The sequence below is a fragment of the Chaetura pelagica genome, unplaced genomic scaffold (genome assembly GCF_000747805.2).
Source record: "Chaetura pelagica isolate M959 unplaced genomic scaffold, ChaPel_1.0 scaffold104, whole genome shotgun sequence".
Taxonomy (NCBI): Eukaryota; Metazoa; Chordata; class Aves; order Apodiformes; family Apodidae; genus Chaetura; species Chaetura pelagica.
Window position 1 is genome coordinate 2,406,217 of NW_009953786.1, and position 23,409 is coordinate 2,429,625.

The window sequence follows — 23,409 nt, forward strand, 5'->3', positions numbered from 1 at the left end:
GACTTTCACAATTTTTAGAACTGAAGATCACACTGTAAAACTTGCACTTCGCTAATTTTTTTCTTGAGTACCTAATGGAAAATGAACTCATTATGAATTTTGCATAGCTTCCTCCAGAGACATTTTAAAACTTTCTAAAGTTATAGCACCTCTTTAGGTAATTAGTTTAGATATGGGCTGTTTAAGAAATGCAATTGCTTATTTAAGATTTACAAGTTACAGAAGTTATTAATGTCAAAGGACCACTCTTAGGATTGACATTACAAATCAAAAATGTGACTTTGTGTTTAACTCTTTTTTTCAATCTGTCTGGTTTTTCTCCAATGTTTTCACTTCTTTTAATTTGTTTTTGCTTTTTGTGTGTGATGTTAAAATTAATTTGTCTGTATAAAAGACAAAAGCAAGATCCTAGTGCTTTGTTGTGGTAGGCTAACACTTGTCCTAAGTTCTACACCAAATATTCTACACATCAGCATTGGCGTGGCCTCACCTCAAGTACAGTGTGCAGTATTAGGCTCCACAACATAAGAAAGTTATAAAACAGAGATGGTGAAAGGACTAGAAGGCATGACTTATGAGGAGCAGCTGAAGATACTAGATATAGGTTAGCTCAGCTTAGAGAAGAGAAGATTGGAGGATGACTTCCTGGCAGTCTACGACTTCCTCATGAGGGGAAGCAAAGAGGGAGGTGCTGATCTCCTCTCTGGTGTCCAGTGATAGGACATACGGGTGACCTTATTGATAGGTGTTGTGTCCAGTCCCAGTAACCTGGAGTTAGACCCTCTGATCTTCATTAATGACTGTACCACAACTTTCTGCTTTGTTTTCTGCTATAGAGAAGGAATACCAGAGGTTGAGAGATAAAGAGAAGAAAAGTTGACAGCATTAAGTACTGCTGGAATTTTTTTTCCAATGATAGTTTCTCACTGACTGTGAGGCTGGAAGAGCTTGACAGAGGCAGAGTGGTAGTTGAGAAGATGTTTTACAGTGAATGATGGCTTTTTAGAACTTGACTGACAACAATATGTTGAAAGGCATTTGACATATTTTTGTTTGATAGCAGTAATCATGTTGGTCAAGAGAAGATCCTAGTATTTCTTATTGGCATTCAGCAGCCCTGAGAATTAAGGGTCCCTTTCAAATCTGATGGTTCACATTTCTGTCTGTCAGACGCTGTCAAAGAATTCATTTCCTTTGCATGGTTTCAAGTCTGTCTTTGCCTAGAGAAAGCACTTTGAACTCACTTTATCTCCTCTACAAAGGAAGATGACAGCTCTTTGGTATAGAAAATATGTGTCTGATAACTATATTATCTCTTAAAACAGCCTTTTCAGCCCCAGACTGCCAAACACCACGGAGACAGGGCAAAACTGTCCCCATTTCTGTGTCTAGGGTTAAGAGTGCACTTTGAGATGAGTGGCCATAGACTAAGGCACTAGATGTACATGGCGGGGGATGAGGAGGGGGAAGGAGTTGTGTATGTGGGAGAGGGGGGAATAATCAAAATACATTGTACACTTCTTTTCTGTTTTTCAAAATATTCCATGATTGTCCTTTTTACACAGTGCAGTCCACTCCACTTTTCTGGGCTTCCCAGTCCACTCCAGTATGTTCAGAAATACTTCTTAGTCATCTCTGCCTGTGACAATGGAGAATAGATGAACTGCACTTAACCTCCCAACTCATTTTTTATTCTTTGTCAGATCAGAAGGATTGGCCAAGTCCATGTAGCACAACATCAGCTCCCTTCTCAAAGCAGTGTCCTGTCGCTGCTGCTTATAACATGACTTCACACAAGCTGTATCCAATCTATTTCTATGCTGCATTGTCACCAGTTAAAATTGGTCTTGTTCCTCCATTTTCAAGCTGAAAAGAGAGAGGAACAGATAAGCCCCAGTTTAATTTGTTCTGGCAATTATTGGAAATCTCCCACAGAGAGAGGAGCCCTTGCCTATCGGTGCGGAATGACATACAGCCACCCGGGCCCAGACAAAAGGAGACTCTGCTTTTCTGCAAGTCTATTCAGGCATGTATAGACATATAGACATATTGGATGAGGTACCAGCCCATTCGCATCTTAATGGGGAAAAAAGAGAAATGAGGACCTAAAAAAAAAAAAAAAAAAGAATAAAAAAAAAAGAATAAAAAAGAATAAAAACTATGAAGAGGGAACTGCCATTGAAGGCTTGAAAACAAACTGTGCAGTGGTGAAGAAAGGGGGAAAGAACTCTTTTGACTATCTAGTCCAGTAAATAACTGCACTGCTGCTGTATGTGTTTTAGAAGTATCAGAATAATTATGTTATTACAGATAAATGTTACCATAAGATTGTTTTGGAAATGTGAAGATAAGTGCGGTTTGGAACTGGGGTACAAGCTAAGCTTCTTTTTTTTTCCCCCCTTCTTACTTTCCATCTCTTCTTCTCCCTCTATTTCTGCGAATCAGGGTTCAACACTAATTCAACCCAAATGAAACTGTTAGGATAAAGCACCTCTGAGAAGCATTTTGAAATATAATTTCCTGCAAAATGAGTGTGTAAGTTTATTAAAAAAACCAAAGTGCTAGTCAAAAGGTGAAAGAAATATATTACATTATTATGGAGGAAGAAAGAGGTTATTTAAGAAATAGCTGAAATGGCAGTTCTTTTTAAATTATCATGTGGATGCTTTTAAAGTGCAATGACAATGGCAGCTATTCTTTAAGGCTTTTTCCCTATATTCTCCTCCTGAGCCATGGGAAAAAGTGTTTGTGGTGCAAATCACTTTAAATTTCAGGTAGATTTTTTTTTCCCCCTGCTTCTGGATTAATTTTCTCAATTTATCCCTGTAACAATACTTCATAATAACTCTTATAGCCACCTAACTTGTCTACATTGAAAACAGCTGACAGGAATAAATGTCAAACTTTGGTCACTGACATCCCAGAAATTATTTCTTGTTACATTAGTAATATGCTACAGAGGAAGAGTTGTAATATAAACTTAGGAAAAAATGGACTTACCCCCTCCCCCTCCAGCCTTGTTTTTAAAGAAACTGTCAGAACTGATCCAAAGCTCATTGCATTGATTGAAAATGCTTTTCCTAGCTTTGCTGGATTTGGAGCTGATGCATTGTTTATAGGGATTATAAGCTCTGCTGTTGTTGTTGTCTGCAACAAAAATTTAATAATTTAAAAAGCTAACAAAAATTAGCTTTCTTTGTGTTAATCATGGTTTCTCTGTGGGATGGTCAGAAAAAATAGGTTTTCTGACTGACCAATGCTCTACTTAGACAAGTTAAAACTAAAGTTTAAAACCAAAAAATGTGCCACCAGATAGTTAGAAAGTGTGTGTGTAATTCCAGGGAAATTAGTTCTTACTACAATTAGTGGCCATTGTGTTTCAGTATTAAAAGCCTGGGGAAAACAAAAAAAAAAAAAAAAAAAAAAAAAAACAGTTCCTAACTGTTGACAATGACAGATTTCTCAGGGTTTATTACTTAATTAACAATAATTTGAAAGGGTGGTTCAGTTGAGATGAAGCATTCATTTACATGGCGTATCTAAACAATGCCAGATCAAAAGAATATGTAGCCTGCTAACATTTCTCTTGGTCCTTTGGTTTCATTTGTGCACATCTGCCTGCCTGCCCACACAAAAAATTATTTTTTGCATCCGACCTGGTTTTTTTGTGGGTCCATATAATTGGTAACTGGTTCCCCCTTGGATATCTGCACATTGTTTTCTCGTCATTCAGTGTCTTCTGGGTCTATGCAGATGATGGTATTAATTATAAATGCTAACTTGATGAGGAAAAAACCTCCCACAGACCAGCTCTCCCCCTAACACAGAATGGGGCAACTGTTTCCCCAATACATACATTATTCATTCCCAGCCACCTCAACATGAAATGTTTTCTATTGTTCCCACCACCCACCCATGTAACTTACATTCTCCCAACATCTTTTCTAGTGAATGGTGTCTGTACACCCCACCTCATGGATTACTGGACTCATTCACATATTGGCACATCAGTTGACAAAGACTCTTCCATCGTCAGACTAAGAGTGTTCTGACCCGTTTGAGATTTTATTTTTTTTCACTGAAAGTTGTGACATGCCATAATACAAATAAATTATTTTCTTTAGAGCAGGTTGTATTATAAAGAGGACAGAGCTGTCAAACTGCCTGTTGCCCATACTGCCCCAGAAGCACACAAGAGAAAGGCAGGCTATAAACTGAGCTGCTGTAGCAAATGACAGGAGAAGTGCAAACGTAGTGAAAGGTATGTTGCAATGTTACTTCTTTTTTTTTTTTTCCTCAAGGGCATAAACTATCTTTCCTATTTTGCTTCTTGCTGAATACAGTGAGTTGCTCCAAAACAGGCAATATTTAGAAAGCACTGCATTTTTGTGTTGGCAAGAAACAAGTGAGTATGATGTGTTCTCTAAGATGTGGACAAGCTGTCTGAAACTGTTCTTCAAAAAGATTAGGTAGCTGTCAGTTGCAGTCATTGGTATCCACATAAAAGGATCAGGACTAATTCCCTTACTTGTTCCTCAAAATCTGTTAAAGGAGGCTGCAAATTCAAACCCATGCATTGCTTAAGAGGGACATTGACATGGACATGTTATTCTGAAACAAGTTGTAATACTCTTCTAATTGAAAAGTTGATTTGTGAAGTAGGCACTAGGCAAATACATTTCTATTTGTGCTTTCAGAAAATTCCTGTTCAAAGAGCTAATCTATGCATCTTGACTGTCTAGTTGGAAGCTTATGGAAGTAGATTAGAATGGCACTTCTGCAGAGCCCAGATTCTACAATGGATCAAGATTGATTACAGTGACACAGAATTTCACTTTCATTTTAGTAAAATTTGAAAAATCCTTCAGTTCACGCAACATCAAAGGTGTCCTTCTAAATAAATATCCATGTGGTGCTCTATCTTAGGGTGTATCTTATTATGTACAATATAATCAGATTTATATAGTATTGCATCAGAAACAGCACGTTGTTTTGAAGTGTGCCTTATGGGAAAACAAAATGGGGAATATGTGACATTATATGTGTTTCTTTGAAGAGAAAGAGGAGTTACAGTGAATGAAGCTCATGCTAATTAAGAAAGTTAGACAGACACTACAGCTTTTCTTGAAATACTGAATGAATGTTAAACCAGAAATCAAAAGTTTTATTGTCCTTGACATACTGCTTTCCGATTCACTGTCCACATTTTTCTACTTTATTCAGTTTTTTTTCATGGCAAAAGGAACTAGTGCTCCAGAGTCTACCTGCTGAAATTAATGGAGCTGGGGCTTTATCATTAAAGAAAAAGCTCCCACATTTTTTAACAAACCTGCACAGACAGGTGAATGTCTGTTAAAACCCCCCACAAACGGAGCAATCCGGCACCTGGAAATACTATTTTTTCTCCTCACACTCCTGACACAGCATCAGAAGCAGTGATTAGTTTGCTGCTCTATCGAGACCAACCCTCCAGCTTCCAAGTCAGCTATTTTCCACACATGGTGGAGTGGCACTATCACAGGGGAGGCTGTGAGACCCACCTAGACCATTTTTGGTAGGGCCCCCCAGCCTTGGGGCTTTCCTCTGCCCAAATTCTAGGTGTACAGACTCCTCAGGGTGCCCAGCTTTCGCCCAGGGCAGTCACAAGAGGGTCTTTCATCTCCATTTCAAAATGTCTGGAGAAGGGTGTAACACAGGCAACAACCCACAGACCACCCTTGGCCCTTTGTAGGCACTTCTCGGAGCTGGGTTTCCAGGTCCCATCTCTGCCAGCTGGAGCAGGTGGGAGATGCAGGTGGGCAGAGTGAGTGTAGTGGACAAACAGCAGGACAAGAGGAACACCTTGTTACAGCCTTGGCTGACAGTGCTTGAGGTTGCCTCTGTGCAGAGCCAGGAAAGCCCAGCCCTCTGTGTCTCTCCAGCAGCCTGCAATGCTTTCACTATGTGAGTTTTACAATATACCTCTTCCATATTTTAAACCTCATGAAAATGCAATTATTTAACTAAAAATGATTAGTAACTGACTTTAATAATTCTGGTAATTTCTTCATTGCATCTCAAACTGTGAACTTAAAGGTGGCTTATGCCCACCCCCACCCCAGAGCTGTCTGAGTGCTTATGGATGTGAGCTGCATGTGTGTTGGTTTTGCCTTTCCTGGTATTATTAAATGATGCATATTCATGAGTATGTCATTTCTTTCAGGGAAAACGGACACTGTGCTTTCCATATGTCATGTGATATTGCATTATGTTATATCAGTTCATAGTATATTATATTACATTACAATATACTCTTTTATTTCACATGAGTGAAATATTAAGAAACTCGGCCCTCTTATATTATGCAAGTGCAGATCATTCTAATATTAAAAAGCAGAAAATCTCATTTAAACTGTATTTTGCTTATTAACATGTGATTGGCAGGAAAAGTATTTATTGAAGGAAAGATATTCTAATGGCTGGAGAAGAGGTGATAGGTTTTTGACAGGTAATACTATGAATTTATATTGCACTTCGATCCCAAGAAATGTCACAGTAATATAAATAGCATCTGAATAAAATTTTAGTTTCTTCAGACATATTTTGTGCTTGCAGTTATTCATTGCTGCTAATGAGACAATTAATAGGCTAATGGGCACAAATGACATAATATAGGCTTTTAACACTGCTACCTGAATGCCAAAGCTACATTTCTCCCTCCAAAGTATAGAGGTAGGTGGTGTAATTCTTTTATGTGTCTTTTATGTGTCTTTGCAGAACAGCAGGTCATATCTTCATGGTTCTGTTCACCTGAGTATTCTTATGGAAGTCAATTGGAAGGTGCAAATAAGCAAAGCAAGTAAGATTTGCCTTGTGCAAAATCTACACAAATCTAGGTACTAGGCCAGAAGCTTTTTTGGGAAAGTTTGGTCTTATGCACATTGAAACACTTTGCTTCACATTGAAAAATGGCAAATCCAATATCAAATGCAATAATGCAGAGCGTCACTGTACGACTGCATAGTCCAAAATTGAGAGAATTTATGCCAGCTTTAAATAGATTTAGATAAACAGAAAAGTGAGTTTATAGGACATGAAAAAGAACATTTCTACTCTTGCAGTAAGAGTCGATCAATTTTTTAAAGGCAGAAATAGCTAGGGCCTCTTTTATATCTTAACTGACTAATGCAAAGAGGAGTGCCTTACTGTGCCCAGTGATGTTGTACAGCAAATCATGATGGAGTCACCAGGGTTCAAACATTGTTTTATTGAAAATATGTTGTACTTAATAGGAAGGGTCAGATAATTATTTTTTTGCTTGGATACAAGGACTGTGAACCTGTACTCTGAGGTAGGAATCAATGAGAGGAGTGGGTAGGTTGTCCTTATCTTCTTATACAGGGATTTGAAAGGTAATGGGGAATAATGGTCTTTTTCAAAGCTGCAGGGAATTTGGCCTAGTTATCACTTTTGTATGCTAACTTAGACTTTAATAAAGTATCAATTAGTGCATGCAGAAACAGAAGCCCTTTTTCAGTCAATAGAACATCGTTTGATGGTCATTTTATGAAGTAAGGTGACAGTTCAGCATGGTTAGGGAGATTACAGAGTAGTTTCCAACACAAAAGTCCTTATGCTCCAAGATGAAGAGTACAGTCTTGTGCTTTAAGAGATAAGCTAAAAGAATGCCATTTAAGCATACAAGGCTCTGGATCTGATTTACCTGTCATGAAATTATTGCTGGTTTAGAAGTGGAGGCCCATGGGGACAATCAGAGTGCAGCTGGAGTCAATGCTTTGTTCCCAGTTAGCCTTACAGTACAGAAATTGTAGCCAAGCACCGGATGATTATCTCTTTCCTGAAAAGACAATTTCTTATGATGATCAAGAAAAGCATGAGGCTTTTTCTTCCTCTTTTTTCCTAATTATAATGAGAAGCACTGATCACTTTAGGGTTCATTTGTTATGTTCACACAAGCTTAAAAATATTATCCATGCCTGACAAGGCTTCTCTCTCCCCCTTAGTAAAACTGACTGGTTTATTTGAGTACTTACACAGTAGAGGCAATTCACAGCACTTGTGGATTCAGCCAAAAAGAGAAGGAGGGGAAGAGGCAAAAAGGCCCAAAGAAATTATAGAGGAAGACACAACTTAATGGGCACTTAAATCTTTTGTTTTACATTTTAAGACATGATTTTGTATTCATTTCAGGGTTATAGAAATGTAGGGCTTCTCTAAATTCTTTCTGTATTTGCTTCTGATACAAGATTAAAGGTCACCTAAACAGGTTCCACCTTCAAACTTTTTAAAGGCTGAAAAAAAGATTTCATAGTTTCTATCAGTCATCTCTTCCAATTCTTCATTCACCTTGTCCTTCGAGGTTCAATTTGCTTGTAACCTAAATCCCTCTCGCTTCAAGTAAGGTTTATTGCACCTTCGCCTGTCCCCACAAACTAAGAAGAAAAGTAGATCACCTCTCTTCCTATTGTACCTGTTAGTACGTGTTATCCTTTTTTAAAGTCTGCTTTTATGGCCTTCCCCAAATCTTGTTTTACCAGATTCAGCAAACACAATTTTTTAGCCTTTTCAGAAGTCCTGTTTTTCCAGACCTCTGCTCAAATTTCTTGCTGTCTTCCTGGCAGTACTTTTGGAGTCTGTATCTTCTTTAAGCTGTGATGCACTGCCTTTCTGTGCTGAGGATGCCAGTAAAAGTGCTTCACATACGTGACAAGAGCAACTTGCCCAACACTCTGTTTATACAGCACAGAATGGCATTTTCCTCCTTTGCAACAAGCCACACATCGAAGTTTTGGCTCCTATTCAGTTTGCGGTCAGCTCCTTTCCTACAGGGCTGATTCCTAGGCTGTTACTCACCTTTCCATGCCTGGGCATTTGATTTTGCCATGCTTTCCATTTGCCCTTATTGAATTACCTGGTATGGATTTCCTATTATTTGTCCAATTTCTCAAGATCAATTTGAATTCTACCCCCATCTTCCCATGTGCTTACAAGATCTCCCAGCCTGATGTCATCCTCACATTTTGTAACTGTACTGCATCATCCAGACTGTTAGGGTAACCATTAAATAGTATGAGTCATGATGCAAAATCCTGCAGGACCACTTCATCTGGAATCCCAGTCTGGCAATGAGCTACTGACAGAGGTACTTTAAGTTGTTTTCTGGTCTGTCTTTCATTTCACCAGGGCCATATTGCCCTGTGTTGCCTTTGACAATGAGTTATGTAAGTCAAGATATATTGCATTTATCTCATGTCTCATTTGCTAGGGCAGTTATCTTATCAAGGAGAGGAAAATCAGGCTGTTTCGTTAGCTTGTTCTTCACAAATACGTGTTGGCTATTCCTTAGCATCTCATTATCCCCTAGATGCTGAAAAATTGTTTATTTGTTCCAGTAACTTTCCACATATTGGAGTTGGAATGAAGCTCTATAATTCACTGTTTCCTCTTTCCCACTGCCCTTTCCCCCTTTAAATATGGGTATCATGGTTTTCCTCAGCCAGGCCTCAAGGAACACACTCATCTTCCATAAGCTCTTGAAGATAATAACAAATGTTTTGGCCATTGCTTTAGCTGGTTTCTGAAGTAGCTGAAGGTAAATTCTGTGTGGACTGATTAATCTGGCAAGACATGTCAAAAATGTAGGCTATACGGCTTGAGAGAAGACAGGACATAGTATCTAAATAGCCCATCCATTTCCACCAGGCACTAGGTCAGGCTTTTGATTGAGATCAGGCTAAGCTGATAAAGTAAAAATGGATCTATTTCTTCATGTTTCCCCCAAATTTAAAAAGGGAAGATGTATTAAAATCTGGGAGAATTTGAAAGTGATATTTATACTGCTTTAGGGTTTTTTAAGAAACTATTTTTTTCAGTCAAAAGGAAGAAATCTAAACTCATACTTCTGTGCATAAAGCAAAAGGAATTCTTCTCACCATTTCCAGCACTTCACAAGAGTAGAGTCTTATTTTTTATTAACTAAAGATCACGTATCAAGCAGTACCACATTATTGACCTCAACATTGAGTACTGGTACTTATTCCCATTATTCTTTATTTTCCACTTCTCCTTCCCCTCACTGAAACTTCAAAAATCTCAAGATTAGAGCAGAGATCTTGTTTGGCAGGACAATCCTGACATCTTGAAAAGGTACAGTGCAAAACTTGCCAATAAAAATGTAGATCCATAAGTAAGAAAGATTTAGCAGGTGCATAGGAAAAATCCTTTTTCTGTAATGCACACAGAGATCAGCTAACAACAAAGCTGCAGTCTCCCTAAAAAAGTTCTGTGAGGTGTTTTAATTAGCTTTCCTTTAAGGCCTGCTGCATTTTCTGAATTTCCTTGCTCTCTTTTGATTGAATATTTGCAATTTGGTGCCTGAATTATTGAGATTTAAAATCTTCAAACTACTGGAGTGATTACATTAGGTGACTGCCAACAAGGGGAGAAATAGGTCTTGATGTCCCATGCAGTTGCTGTCAGTAGGGTCTTCCTGTGTTTATGAACTGTAGTCAGGGTCATTAGTTCTTTGTACACTGGCTTATGTCTCCCTGTGTAAAGAGAAGGTATGCTTAGATATTAAAGAGGCCCCAAATGACCTGCTGGTGACCACCAGTGAAGAACAGTGAATGGAAGCCATACCTTACTCTCAAGTCATTACTCAGAGTTTGCACCGGTGTGCACCACTGGATCACTAAAGAAGGTTTTCAGCAGTGGAGTGATCCTTGGGATTTATATCATAGAATCATAGAATCTTAGGGGCTGGAAGGGACCTCGAGAGATCATCTAGTCCAACCCCCCTGCCAGAGCAGGGTCACCTAGAGTACATCACACAGGAACTCATCCAGGTGGGTTTTGAATGTCTCCAGTGAGGGAGACTCCACAACCTCCCTGGGCAGTCTGTTCCAGTGCTCTGTCACTCTTACAGTAAAAAAAAATTTTCGGATATTCACCTTGAACCTCCTATGCTCCAATTTACACCCATTACCCCTTGTCCTATCACTGGTCATCACTGAGAAAAGCCTAACTCCATCCCCCTGACACTCACCCCTTACATATTTGTAAACATTGATGAGGTCACCCCTCAGTCTCCTTTTCTCCAAGCTAAAGAGACCCAGCTCCCTCAGCCTTTCCTCATAAGGGAGATGTTCCACTCCCCTAATCATCTTCGTAGCTCTGCGCTGGACTCTCTCGAGCAGTTCCCTGTCCTTTTTGAACTGAGGGGCCCAGAACTGGACACAATACTCCAGATGTGGCCTCACCACTCTGCCTCTCCGCCTGCCCTCGCGCCTGCCACGTGTCTCCCCTCCGCAGGCCGCTGCCGCTCTCTCTTCTGCGCTGCCGCGTGCTCAGATGAGGCTGCCAAATGGCCGCTTTTTAAACCTTGCCGCCGTTCACAGCCACACCCCCTGCCACGTCAGCCTTCCTCTCCTCTCCCTCGCAGGCTTCCCGCTCAGACTCGGGTCTCCTGGCTCTGCCCCGGCTTCACCGTCTCTGGGAAGCCCGGCTCCCTCTCAAATCCTCAGTAAATTTAAAGGAACAGCTCTCACCGCTGCCGGTGCTGCTGCCGCTCTCTCTTCTGCGCTGCCGCGTGCTCCATATATATGAATAACTTTTTCCTGTAAGACTATTAGCAAAAAATGAAGAGGAGCAGAACTGCAAAGCCTGGTTTATTATGTTTATGTCTTTCCTCCTTAACTCTTCCTTCAGGCACACAGTAATTCAAGCTTCTTCCAGCTCCCTTCACATACCAGCTAAAACACCTCAGTTACTCTTCTGGAACTGCATGCGAGATTTTCACTTGGCCAAATAGGTTGTATCACTGCCCACCCTTTCCTAGGTGGGGACATTAATCTGGTCTCTCTTCTCTCCTGTACCTAATTCCCAGAGAACAGATAGAAATACAGTAATCCTTGGAATCTCTGTCTTTAATAATACATAAAGGAATATCAGTGCAGTTATAGCACTGCATAAACTCAATTCCTTGGGAAATCAGACTCAAAACAGCTGCAAAAGATCCTCCTATATGAAGAGGGACAGCAACCAGATGGCTTACAGCAGATAATGGAATAACAGGAATTTTGGCCAAGAATACTGAGCTCTTACAAAAGCTGCTATTACATCACCATCACCATTGAATAGTAAGACAGATGGAGCACTGGGGTTTGGAGTCTCTTCTGGAAAAGTCACCTGTAACAAATTGCCAAGCCAAGAGTTTGTGAGCAAGACTAAGCCTAAGAAATCTTTTATATTCTAGTAAATCCATTAAGTAATCCAGGCAGAGGAGCTGCTTCATCTAGAAAGGGAAGGGAGCTGGGAAAGCTGGGAACATGTGCCAGCAGTGGATTATGGAAAAAGACAGAAAACAATGGAGTCTTCTTCATGAGGGGTATTGCTAGTGAATGTCACATTTATAAAGGACAAATAGATAATACTCTCCCCACGGAGACTGCAACAATTGAGTTTTAAGACCAAAATATGGTCTAGAGGCTGGCATGCAAAGCATCTGAGATTGTTTTTCAGGCTTTACAAACCTTATTCTTGCTGTATTAGAACAGTTCTGGGACAAATGACATCAGCACATCTTTATTCCTTCTGACTTTATCCTTTCAACTTGGAAGTGTCCTGCAAAGGCTGGGCATTCCTATTCTGTATTTCCAGAAACACTTTGAAGCTAGGTGATAAAAACAAGGTAGACTCTAACATCTCAGATGGAGAAAGAAGTTGTAAGACTTCTGTTTCTTTTGCTGGCTTGATTTAATAGGTAGCAGCTTGAAGTTGACTTGAAAATGTTCATCCTATTGGTTAGTAGCATGTCTTCATGCTCAGACAAGGCAATCTGAGCTCAAGATAAGATACAGATGCCAGTGCTGAATCAATATCAGACTCAAGAAATATAAATTTTGTGATTCTGTAGGTTAAAGGTAATCCTCTCTCTGTGAATACAGACACCATTTTTAACAACAAACCACTATGTGCCAGTGGGTGCATAAAATTATTATGAGAGATGGCCAAATGACTTCTGGTTGGAAAAAGAAATTACCCATTCACTTATTTGTTTTCAAAAGCTTTTTGTTGGAAATGAGTTGGTTTTGGGTCCATTTCTTATATGTCAAAATGCTGTATGAAATGCCCAGTTATCCAGGAAGGCCATTGTAATGATACTAGAAAGTTGTCTTCACCACTGACAGCATATAGGTCTTTACCTCTCATTCTTTTTGATATAATATTACCTCTGCCTGCTCCAGGCAGACAACAGCTTCTCATTTCTGTCTTCAGGTAAGAGATGAGACTTTTTCCATCTTTGGCATTTAGAGGGTATCAGACAGCTTTATCATCTATCCAGAAGCATTTGGGTAAGATAGAGTCCAGTTTTCACTGCTTTGTGGAAATACTCCATATTCTGGGGATTAGCATATCCAAAATGCAATATTTAGTAGCTAAAGAACATTATTTGCTACTGTAGCTGCCATGCAGCACAGACATGCATTTGCTCAGTACCTGGAAGAGGAGAGGGACATGGGTGGAAAGAAGCAAATGAGAAATAAAGGGAAAGCATTAGTGCATTTTTCTCAAAGAGGACTGTAACAGATGTGAGTAGGTCCTGTTCAGTGCATAAATACTGTGCTGCCTAGGGCAGCAGGCTACATCCTTGAGTTCTATCCCTGCTGGCCTCTCGCCTTGTGGAATTTAGGTGTTCACAGCAGTACTCACCATCTTGTGTTCTCAATTACTTCACTGAAACCCTGGCTCTGATACACACCAGTTCTTCAACCTGCGCCTGACCCATCCTTCTCCTGCACAGGAAATACCAGCCTTCCTACCCAGCCCTCACAATTCATGGCAGGAGACTTCAGGTTTTGCCTATATGGCTTAGGATCCTTAAGAAGGGACTGAGCAAAGGCTACTGGTGCAGCTGCAAAGCATGCAAGGTCACACTGGAGGCTAGAGGAGGGACTTTGTGGATTTTTTGTTTAAATGTGTGCTTGAGAGGGTTATCACAGTTGATGTGAATATCAAGTCACAATTTCGAGTCACTTGTACAGGGTTTTTCTTGACAACAGGGCAAAAACAGTCAGAAGACTGTGAGAAATAACAGGAATTTTTCTTAATGATGTAAGCTTAATTACCATTATTTTCATATGTATTACATGTTTTGAACACCATTGCTTGAAGAGGAGCTGTTTTCTCTGGCATTTATATGGATTTTCCAGTGTATTTGCACTGCCTTACTTAATCCCTGTTAGTTAGACCGGCATGGAGCTTCTGAAACCCTTTTGCACTTCTGTCCTGCTCTTTGACAAAAGTATTTACAGTACCTCACACTGAGTAAAAGCTGGGGATCAGATCCTCCCCTGATGTAAGCTTCATTTTATTTGGAAATGTTTACTGTGTGAGTATGTGTGTGTGTTTCATCTTTTTTATCTTTTCATGCGTCTGTAACGATAGGGCTGGGATTGATACAATGGGATTTCCTCTGTCATTCTGTGGGATTTTTTGCTCTGCAGGCACTCTGTAGCTTTGAAGGACTTCAGCTCTTGAGTAAAATGAGTTCACTGATGTGTCCCATGAGACACTGTTGACTGGTCTGTGGATGTAACTTCATGACAATTGATTGTATTCTGAGTTAATGTTTATGCACCATATGGTATATTGTCAAGTTTCATTGTATTTATGAAGGTCTCAATAAAATGAAATAAAATAAAAATACATATTCAGGCCCAGTCTGTTTTCAAGAACAGAAACAAATGCCTCTAGATTTTTTCCTTTTAATTTAAACTTGCCCAGTAAGTTTAACAATAGCTCATAGTAACAGCAGGTCTGGCCTGAGCCAAAGGTAAAAACACATAAAGTTCTGGAAGCAGTACAAAAACATTTAGGATTATAATCAGACAGCCTGCTTAGAGGTACCTAACTTAGGTACTGCAAGCATTGGGATTTCTAAAATGAGACAAAATTGCATAAATTGCTTAAGAGATTTTAGATCCAGGCTCGGCGGAGCCTGCACCTGCAGGGGCTGGTGTTAGACACCTATTGTGGGTGGCCTGCCCTGTGCAGAACACAGCCTATACTTTATTACAAGACTGATGTTCCTGTGGAGTTCTTGCAAATGCATTTTATGACAAAGCTGTGAGCAACTAAGGCTACAGGAAACCTAAGAAGTAATCTGTGAAAACATAAAAGAATAATCCATTGAAGTGAGTTTAAAAAAAAAAAAAAAAGCAATACTCACGGACCAACCTTGGGTTTAAATTTTCACAAAAAGTTCTGGGAACAAGGTAAACAACTCACTTGGAGAATTTTTTCACTCAAATTTAACTTCTTGCTACTATGTTCATTACTGAGCTGTTTGGTTTCTTTTGACAAAATAGTGGGGGAAAACTCTTTGAGTGTGTCATTAAACACAGAAATAATTTTCCATTAATGTATTCCTAGTAGAGTGTATAGAATCGTAGAATCATAGAACCATTCAGGTTGGAAAAGAACCTTGGGATCACTGAGTCCAACCATCATCCCTACTCTACAAAGTTCTCCCTTAAACCACATCCAACAACACCACATCCAAATGACCCTTAAACACATCCAGGGATGGTGACTCAACCACCTCCCTGGGCAGCCTGTTCCAGTGTCTAATCACTCTTTCTATGAAAAAAATTTTCCTAATGTCCAGCTAAACCTCCCCTGTTGCAGCTTGAAGCTATTCCCTCTTGTTGTGTTGCTAATTACCTGTGAGAAGAGACCAGCACAAACCTGGTATGTGATCCTAAGATTTATATTAATATACTACAAATACAACATGTATTTGTGTCTTTTTGTACAGAGAAAGTGGAGGAGGGAATTTAAAATGATTGCCTGTCTTGCCCACTTCCACAGTGTGATGTGTGTCCTGCAAATTAATTGATTCTGCTCAGGCTATATATCTGCATGGAATCCACTAAGGCCTGCAGTATTTTCCATGAGTGCTGGGTCAATACAGCAAAAATCCTTTGGAAGGACCAAGCATAAAAGATGTAAGCATGTCATTACTTTTATGAATTCAAATAGTCCACTGACTTTCTGGAACACTACTTGCTCAACATGACAGATACACTGAGCATGTGTATAAACCTTTTCAAGTCTGGGCTTTTAGACTATAAAATCCTTGGTGTTTATGTAAATACATATCAAGCGCAATACATTTCAATCCCAGTGGAGCTCTCTGGATGCCCATATGGTCATCCAAACTATTAATATTTTTTATCCTTTCTTTGGAAGTGCTATTCTCTTCAGAATTAACAAGATAAATGGGTCACTTGCAAGAAATGCTAGGAGTTGGTTCTGGCAGATATTTCTTTTTCCTTTTCATCTTTGCCCACAATTATATATTCAATTAAGAATAGTTTAATTGTAGTACAAATATGTGTTGGGAGGAGTGTTTAAAATTGGAGCATGAAGAGTAGCTCACACATGGAATATGCCTACTTTAATCCATAATGTGAGCTAAAAGGGAAATTTGTGTTTGCAGTGGTGGAAAGTGCATTACTGTGACTCTTTTGTGTAGAACAATTAGGTAATTCCTTTGAACTGTGCAGGGACCACCAGTTGCACAGAGTTCAATCAGATCTTCATGGGTCTTTATGAAGCCAAAAGCCATATTTGTAACTGTTGAGTGACAGGAAAAAGGATTTTCAGAAATGTCAGCAAGGCAAGAACAGAGAAAGTAACCCGAACAACTGAGCTGGTAATCAAATATTCATCACAAAAGCAGGGGCAAGAAACCCATTCACTTTGGGTCAGAAATCTAAACTGCACAGATGCAGAAAAGCCTATTACAATGGGGGACTCATCTGTGGGTAACAAACTGGGCTTTGAAACATTTCATTTGTTCTTGAAAGATAAAATGCTCTGCAAAAATCCCACAGAAAGGAAAACAGTATTTCCCTCCCTTTTCTGCCTTCAAATCCTTTGCACATCCCCATGCTAAACCATAAAATATGTTTCTATAATGTAGTTCATATGACAAGCAGAGGCTTATCAATTTCATCTTTGCATTTGTCATTAAGAAACCATTTTGGAGAGCTACAAGAAGCAACTTGCATTAAAAGAACATAAAAGATTCAGTTCTGCCTCACTCAGTGATGGCAACAAGTGCCTTGTATGTCTGGTCCCTGTGATCACCCTGCAAGGAACTACACAGTCTTAGGCAGAACAGACTCCAGCTCAAAGTCTGTGTCATCCATCTGCAGCAAAATCCACAAAGGTCCACTTGAGGCTTAGAGATCCCACCAAGCTAATGTAGTCACAGCATACAGCATCCTAACAGTCTGTCATGTCTACAGTCTAAGTGACCACATACTTATCCATCACACTCAGATGGTGAGGAAGCCATCAGCATGAATCATCTGAAAGGCTCAGTTGTCCATGACCTTCGCTGTAGCTCAGCCCTCACTCGTGCTACCACGCAATTCAGACCCTAAATGTACATGAGCTCCTTCTATACTGCTCAGAAATACCTTGCGTGACCAGTAGGACTTGCAGATCCAGAGACCAATAGTACATACCTGCAGGTTGTTTGTGAAGCTGCAGGAAAGGAGCCCCAGAGAGATCAGCAGCACAACAAGCCAGAATTAAACAAAGGTGATTTTCATTTTTTTAATACCAGCTGAGGACCTGAGGCAGTAAAAAAAATAATATTTTGGGCTCAGAGATGGAGGAACAATTCCTTGTTAAACAGTGTAATTAATAGTATTAATTTGCCTTCAGGCAAGAAGCAAATTGTGTCAATTTTAAGCCTGCTTGCTCACAGTTTTCAAAAGGCATGAGACACCAGAAACCCTGTTATTAACACACACACCAAAAAAAAAAAAAAAAGTGCCACATCACCACTAGTGCTTTCTTCCATTCCTGCAAAATGATATTATTGTGTCACCATGGGCTGGCATTAAATGCAGAAATTACTGGTACTCAGGAATTACTGTACTTCTTCTACTACTTCCTAGTAGTTGCTATATTCCAAAATGACATTGCATTTGGAATAGAAAATGCTCTTAGGGATGTTGCTCCTGGGGGCCACCGAGTTGCACACTATTTTCAAGAAAGGTTCCTCATGGAACTGCACCTTGATGCTAAGTGACATTCAAATGACAAAAACTATTATCACAGAGAACCTGAAGCATGTATGTCCCTACTCTTGACCTTTATTTCACTGCTTCTACTTACTTTGCTTTCTGCTGATGAAATGCACAGTCGCTGAAAAAGCATCCTGATGATCAGATTTCTTTTGCTATTGCCTCATTACAGATATACTGGTAACTATGCAAGTCTATTTAACCATGTCTTGATACTGCCTTGCCTGAATGCTGTTGATCCCTTTTGCCTGAACTTAATGGCAGGAGACAGCTGGCACCATTAGTTTTAAATCTGTGGTTTGGGAGTTTACCTACAAAAACAATTCTCTCTGCCACTGTGATTGGTCTATCATGTTGTATCACCTCTTTTGTCACATGGGCAAAAACGTAACTGACTTGTACAGTAGATGGATTTTCTTAAAGTAAAAACTCCAGGTGGGACCTTAGCAGTTGTCTGGCTCTGCTTTCCCTTCCTGTTGCTGGGTTCCCTCAGTTCATGTTGAGGGGTGGTGGGAGACCCTTCCTTACATTCATTCACTCACCAGCAAAACATGGGTTGTGAAAAATGTCCCCCTGAGAAAAAAATTCTCTTGACAACATAGAATAGTTTGGATTGGAAATGACATTTAATAATCATCTAGTCCACCCCCCCCTGCAGTAAGCAGGGACATCTTCAACTAGGCTAGGTTGCTCAGAGCCTTGTCCAACCTGACCTTGAATGCTGCCAGGGATGGGACCTGAACTACCTCTCTGGGCAACATGTTCCAGTGTTTAATTGCTGTAAAAACTTTCTTCCTTATATTCAGTCTAAATCTACCCTCTTGTAGTTTAAAGTCATTACCCCTTGTCCTATCACAACAGGCTCTTCTAAAAAGTCTGTCCCCATCCTGTTAGCCCCCTTTAAATGCTGAAAGGCCACAATAAGGGAACCTTCCCTTTCCCAGGCTGAACAACCCCAACTCAGCCTTTCCTCACAGGAGAGGTGCTCCAGACCTCTGATCATCTTCGTGGCCCTCCTCTGGACTTGCTCCAACAGGTCCATATCCTTCCTGTGTTTGGGACCCCAGAATTGGACACTCACCAGAGCAGAGTAGAGAGGGAGTATCACCTCCCTTGACCTGCTGGACACACTTTTAATGCAGCCCAGGATATGGTTGCCTTTCTGGGCTGCAAGGGCACATTACCGGCTCATGTCCAGAGCAATGTGGATACACCTTGTGGAAAGAGGACTTCAATCTCCTTTTCCCAGTGTGAGTGTATAATGGCTAGTGGGATTTAAGGACTCATGGGACAGAGAGAGGCAAGCACTGCACATACAGCTCTCCTTTGGCTGTAGCTATCCAGCAAGGTGAGCCTTGTTCCTGCCGCTCACAAACAGCTGCCAGCTTCTTCATGCAGTGACAGACACACAAAGATTACTGTGGTCCTTCTGGGCTTATGCTGCTTAGATAAATCCCCATTTCTTTGGCTTTGCAGACAATAAGCCCTAGCACATTACATAGCCAATGTCTGAACAACCAGCAGTTCTGTACATTGCTCTGCTTAGAAGGGATTTGCCATGTTCTGTGCTTGCAGTTTGTCCTTTCTTTGTTGTATCTATTGAGACTTAAGTTGTAAACTTTTCAGGGTAAAGGACCTGCCTGCTACACTTCACAGCTGTATAGAATAGCAGGACTGTGCAGTCTTATTGCTTCTGGGCTTTGTACTTGGAAACATTATTTTGTGTATAGATTTGTCTAAGAGAGTCATTCTGTCTTTACTTCCCCTGTGGACACGTATTCCAGCCTTAAGCTGTCATTTTCAGATTTCAGCCAACTTTTTGATTAAATACTGAATTTCTGTTTCAGTAGATTTCTAAGCACATCTAGTCCTTTGGTTGTACCAGCTTGGATGCTGGGCCATTTTGAAACATTCTCTTCTTCTCTGTTGAAAACATTTCATTGTCTCAGTCTTCACTTCAAAATAGTACAATGCAAGCCTTTATAATATTTTTTATTATTTTGAAATCTTTCAATAATTTCAACTAGAAATATTTGACATCTCCCACTACATTTTATTTCCACAGGATAAAACAAGTAATTATGTCTAAAGACTTACATACAGAACAGCAGTAAAATGAAGTGTGAACTATTTGCTTAAGCCTCAGAGCCCCATACACCTTTCTTAATGAGCCTGTTTCTCCTGAAAAGAGATTAGTTCTTAAAAAGAAAAGTCCACAGAGGATGTATGAAGTGTTTTGACAGAGTACCAAAAATGCAGCATCACATCACTAAACTCAGCAAATTGATGAAGGAAAAGTTTGCTACAATTCAACTGGAATGAGGTCACCAGCTAAACTGACTTCATGACAACAAAAGCTCCTAGACTGATGAGAAAGTGTCCTCTGGTAGAGGTCAGCATTCCACTGCCTAAACAGGTCTTTCAGGCTTATGGAAGAAAAAATGTGTTGGCTTGACTTCCTTGGACATATCACGTAATAACTTGTGACTGTCAGCACTATGAAACTTTTTGTGGGTTATAAAATGATTAACTGACCATTCAAATTCTATAAATGTTGCATTTGTAGCCACAATCAGCTCCTCAGAGAGAATGCAGCAGAGTGTGAAACCTGAATTCAAGCAACAGAGAGGTTGAAAGAATATTAAAATTAGAAATAACTGGGAGCTGCTAGAAATTTTATTTAAGGTTTGCAATATAGCAATAATATCAGTATTTATGTAGATGCGTGTGTGTGCCGGTGTGTGCAATGACAATGACGTAGTTTTCAAACAGAAAGAAAAGGACAGTTGCAAAAATAAATTTTCAGAGTGAACTGTTTTTAAATATTCTCTAAGGACTTCTGGTTATAAAAATTTCTAAAGAGTACCCACTTAACTCATGCCAGTCAATATCATAAAGCAATACTACAGTTAAATTAGCAAAGTAGAGAACTGATATTTATCAACTACAACCTGGAGATTCTTGTGTCTAAGGCTACAGTTCTGCAGCTAATATGGTGATAGTATTTCTAGTTTCAGGAGTTGTGCATACTGATAGTATATTTTTATATACAAGGTTTAATATTTTATAGAGTATTTGCCTGTTGAGGAAACTCTTTTACCTTGGGGAAAAAAAAAAGTCCTGCCATGCATTTTGTTTAACTTCACAGGAGACTGCCATTCTCAGATCCAGGATCTCACTTGGACATTTCAAAGGACTACACAGAGGACCTACTTCCTTCTCAACGGATCCTTTGACTTTTAAGGCAGCCCTACCTACAGATGTGGACTTCAGGTAGAATGAGCAATGCAAAGAACTTGCTTGGACTTGGTGTCTCCTTGTATTTTTGGGGACTGATGGACCTTACAACAACTGTGCTGTCAGGAAGTGCCAGGCCCCTCGCTGAAGGGCAAGAAGACAACCTGTCAGACAAGCTGCATCAGCGCATGAAGCGGAGCTGGGTGTGGAACCAGTTCTTTGTTCTGGAGGAGTACACAGGATCTGACCCTCTCTATGTTGGGAAGGTAAGACCTGTACCAGGAGAATCTCTGTCAGAGTGTATCTGTGCACCATGGTGAAATAAGGAAATTTTCCTAAGTGCCTTTACCTTCTTTCTGGCAGTTAACTTACCCACATTCATTTCACTTCTGCTCCAAAGAGCTTTTGACCAGTGTCATCTTTTCTCGGGAAAAATTTCTGTTTCAAGGGGCTGTCAATATATTTGCCTATTTTGCAGAGATCTGCTTCACCAATCATAATCTGTAATTGAGGCAGTGTTAGAAAATCTGCAGCGGTCTTTTTAGGAACTTCGACAATGTCAAGGCAAAGCAAGGTTATATTGACATGTGAGGATTAGGAAAGAAGGGAAGAGTTTGTGATCAAGTCAGCTGGAAGCTGAAACTCACAAATCAGATGAAACAGCCAGTTTCACTTGGAAACTGACATTTCAATTTTTGTTTTCTGCAAATCTCTAAGTTCAGGCTATCTTCTTGCTTGCTAAAGCTTGACTGCAGGTTAATTCTGTGGATGATAGAGAAGTTACTCCAGATTGAGAAGGGTAGGTGGACAGCTCAATAAATCCAGTCACAAAGGGCCCCTTTTTCTGATGTCTTATACTCTAAAAATATACAGGTAAGTGTAAACTGGACCTGTAAATTCATCCCATCTACTTGGTAATATTTTGCATTCACTTTTCTGTAGCTTCTTGAGAAACAAGCTGATGGAAATCTGACCAGTGATGTCTCCCATCACAGTCTGCCTCACTGTAACCATCCTCCTTTGTCTCACTCTAAAACACTCTAAATTGTTTAAAATATTGATCCTGTATGCAAAGAGTTATGCTTCTAGTCTACACCAAGGTGCAGACGAATCTGGAAAAAGTGGGAAGGGGTAGACTGAGTGTGCTGAAGTGTTTGAACAGTACAACTAAGATTTTACATGCCTCAAATATCAGATACTGCTATGATGACTGCAGACTACATATGAAAAATTAAAAACTAAGAAGGGATGTCATAAAACAGTACCTTCAGATTTCATTATGATTTTTTATATTATCAAGGCTCCTTCTTTATCCTTCCAAGCCATCCATCTGCAGAAATAAAATTTTTTAAAAAAAAAAAAGAACGACATATCTGGAGACCCATTTTGGACTTTTACTTACCATTCTGCAACCCCATGTCATAGAGCTAAATTGTGTCCTCAGTCACACCAGTATAAAACAAAATGAATCCACAGCTTCAAAAGACTTCCTCCTGATTTATCACTGTGTGACTGACAGAAAGATGTGTTCTTCCTCCTCCCACAGCCATGGCATGACTAGTGATTGCTGTCAAATGAGACCTCATTAGTCTTCATTCATCTCTGCACCTAGCTTTTCAGCTCTGATATCTCTACTGATTAAATAAATTAATATTTAGTTTCATGCAATTCCCAGCTTTAGAACAAGGGCCAGACATATTATTTCACATAACCTGTCCCACCTGAAAGAACTCCAGACTTGCACTGTGAGCTGAACTCCAGCTAAAGCAAGCACTGGAAGAAACAAACTCATCATTGGTTTAGATTTGATTGTGTCATTAGGAGTACAAAAACTTGGGGTGATTGATCAAGGCTCTTGAACTTGCTTCTTGTCATCTCCTCTAAATGGGGCAAAGCAGAGACTCTTCATGGTCTGTGTCCACCACACAAAGCCCAAGCTGCCAGGAATGAGCCCTCTCCAGGACCACCTACGCCATGGCTGTGTTAGGTATGGGTGTGCAAGGGCTAATTAGCTCCCACTGTTAACACAGCCTGTCAGTCCCACGCACTGCTGAGCTGACATAACTGA

The 23,409-nt window shown here is 40.0% G+C and overlaps 1 protein-coding gene across 1 annotated transcript in view; it reads left to right on the top strand.

The window, feature by feature from the left end:
* Nucleotides 1-4,122: 4,122 nt before the first annotated feature.
* Nucleotides 4,123-23,409, top strand: part of CDH20 (cadherin 20, type 2) — a 53,704-nt gene continuing 34,417 nt past the window's right edge. The window contains exons 1-2 of the mRNA XM_010000893.1: nucleotides 4,123-4,261; nucleotides 21,253-21,607. Of these exons, the coding sequence (XP_009999195.1) occupies nucleotides 21,365-21,607 (243 nt within the window). The 5' untranslated portion in view covers nucleotides 4,123-4,261; nucleotides 21,253-21,364. The remainder of the gene's footprint in view (nucleotides 4,262-21,252; nucleotides 21,608-23,409) is intronic.